We start from the raw sequence: 2,500 nt of genomic DNA, 5'->3' as shown, positions 1-2,500 counted from the left end.
ATTTCTACGCGAAATGTCGAGTCCTCTGCTCAGACTCCACGCGGTCCCTCTGATATCCCTTCTTTCCGTTTTACGGTTTTACACTTTGATTAGATCCAGCAAGTCCACTGCTGCGGTTAGCTGTTATCTAGTCTTTCGTAGGGAATCACAGTTGCTATAGCATCCACTCAATGGTAGGGGCGGTAGGGCAGGGTCACGATTCTTCGGTTCACTGACTCACGCACTTCCTGTGATTCATGGACAGAAATACACAATAACACGACAATTTGGAGTGGCCTAGAATAGTGGTAGAAAAGAAAAAACAGTTAAAGGTATTAACATACTGTACTGTACATGCCATCGCCATGTACTTCAAAATTAAACTTCACATGACTGTTTGATACGAGTTGGTACCCAGTGCGTTGCACTAGTTTGCAATGAAATGTCTTCACATTCACGCTTTTGCACAAATCATGCGACGATGACTTGGATTATCGTCGTCTGCTAGAACATCCCATCGCTGGGGACGATGGGCAGGCCCAAGGACAAAAGAATGCGAGATTGCCGGGACGAAACACAACCGCCGTCCCTTGTAGGACACCGTCTGCAACGCGAGAGACCGATCAAATTGATAAGCTGTACGGCGACCACAAATTCGGGGCAGACACAGTGTCTGGGGTCGCACAGGAAGCAGTGAGAAAACTCAGACGGCCGTGAGCAAGAACATCCAATTCACCATCAAGTGAGCCTACGGGCTGATCGTTGGTGGGGTCGGCACAGCCTTCCCAACCTCCCAGCAACGATGGCCAATATTGCGTGACACGGAGTGTTCACGGAACCACGATGGCTCGCTATCGGAACACTATCCGGGAGTTTTTTTTTGCTTCTATTTCGTAGGGCAGCCTCCCCACCACGAGAAACGCGACTCTGCGATTACTTAGTGCGGAGCTCTTTCTCGCTCTCGCTCGTTACCAGACATGTGCTCCTCTCTTTCTGTTCAACTTGCTAAACACTCCGTTTGCGAGATATTCGGGAAGTATTTCAGGCAAAGAACAGCGTAATTATACGCCCCCAATATTACAAAGAAAACAATGGGTGTCCCTGCTTGGAATGGCCAAACCGGATACACCTGTGCACACCTTCGGTCCACCACTGCCAAGCCACTTCCACGGCCACGGAGCACAAAACGGGGTTTGCGTAAGGCGGCCGCAAGGTTGCCCCCGGACCGTCGTGAATCGGCAGAATCGTGCAGCGGAGAAAGAATGAAAAAAAAATGTCCAAAGGTGAATGACAGCGCGATCGCCGTGATGCGTGTGATAAATTGTGCGTCCACGATCTTGGGACCCGCGCGGTCAGCCAGAGGCCCGTAACACCACCACCTCTCACACACCTGGCAGAGACACCTTCGAGAACGAAACTTCCCTCCAGCAGCCAAAGATAACCCCACGGGACAGCAGCACCAACTCGCCAGCACACTAACCTGCCTGTCCCCTACGTTTGGTAGATTTTGGTTCCTTTCACGATCTGCCACGGACCTGAACGTGCATTACGGACAGGGTTTTCCGATGGGAACGATGGAAATTCTCATTCACGAAATCCAAGAAAGAAAATTCACAAACGAGGCGCACTCTCGCGCTGTCATTACGTTCGCTCAGTCTGGCCGTCCTGCTCAGGCGCTTTGTGTGATGCGCATCCCTTTCTCGCACCCAGCACTCTACGTCACTGGGGTCGGATTGACCGAGAATTGGGTCGGTTAAGGGTAGGCAACCTTTTCGGTGGCGCGCGAAATTGCCAGCGGCCAACGGATAATTTAGTTTGTTTGAATAATTGGTTAGTTGTGGTAGCGTTCGGATTGCGGATTGTCATCTGGAATTAAGGGACACGCTCTGGTCACGATGGCATGTGATTTTGCACCGAATCGACTTCTCTTTATTCGAAACGAAAGCAAGCGCTATTTTGAACCCATCCCGTGCGGACAGATGACGGGGAATAGGTTGCTCCTATCGTGAGAGCTGGCACGTTTTAGGCACGGTTCCCTATCCCATGGCGGCCGCAGCATCTGCAGGCGACATCGTAGTAGCACGTGTGCGCGCTTCTCGAGTCACAGGCGCACACGTGGTGCGAGAGGTTTGGGCGATCGCCACCGAAACCAGCCCCAGGACGAGCACGATGATGGCTACTAGTTTCATGGCGGTACCGATCGAATCACTTTAGCAACGTACTGTGCACTAATTACTGTTCCCAGTCGCACAATCTCCTAAATACTCTTAATACCGGAGACTCCGTCTTTAACACCAACACCATCATCGATTGTTTTCAGTGCTGAAACCGACTGTGCAAATATGTCTCTGGGGTGCAAATAAAGCCACCCAAAGCATGAGTAACGGAGCTGTATAATCTCGGTCCACGCCATCGCAAGGAAACGATCACGACGACATCCGAGATTATCACCGGCACTGGAAACGCCATCACGCCTCGTCTTTTTTTCAGTTTGCCCTTCAAGACCTCGTCCAAATAAAAC

General features: G+C 51.0%; 1 protein-coding gene across 2 annotated transcripts in view; it reads right to left on the bottom strand.

Moving 5' to 3' along the window:
* The window catches only part of LOC126576404 (FAS-associated factor 1), a 6,093-nt gene extending 4,476 nt beyond the window's left edge, over positions 1 to 1,617 (bottom strand). Inside the window, exons 1-2 of one of the 2 annotated variants that reach the window (XM_050237664.1) lie at positions 1,460 to 1,617; positions 1 to 276 (exon numbers count right to left, since the gene is read on the bottom strand). The exon at positions 1 to 276 is cut by the window's left edge and continues 37 nt beyond it. In XM_050237664.1, the coding sequence (XP_050093621.1) occupies positions 1 to 2 (2 nt within the window). In that variant the 5' untranslated portion in view covers positions 3 to 276; positions 1,460 to 1,617. Of the gene's footprint in view, positions 277 to 1,369 lie in introns of both variants that reach the window. The other variant, XM_050237665.1, reaches the window with a different exon arrangement.
* Positions 1,618 to 2,500: the final 883 nt, after the last annotated feature.

Source organism: Anopheles aquasalis, chromosome 3 (genome assembly GCF_943734665.1).
Source record: "Anopheles aquasalis chromosome 3, idAnoAquaMG_Q_19, whole genome shotgun sequence".
NCBI lineage: Eukaryota > Metazoa > Arthropoda > Insecta > Diptera > Culicidae > Anopheles > Anopheles aquasalis.
This window is presented reverse-complemented; position numbering and strand designations above follow the sequence as displayed.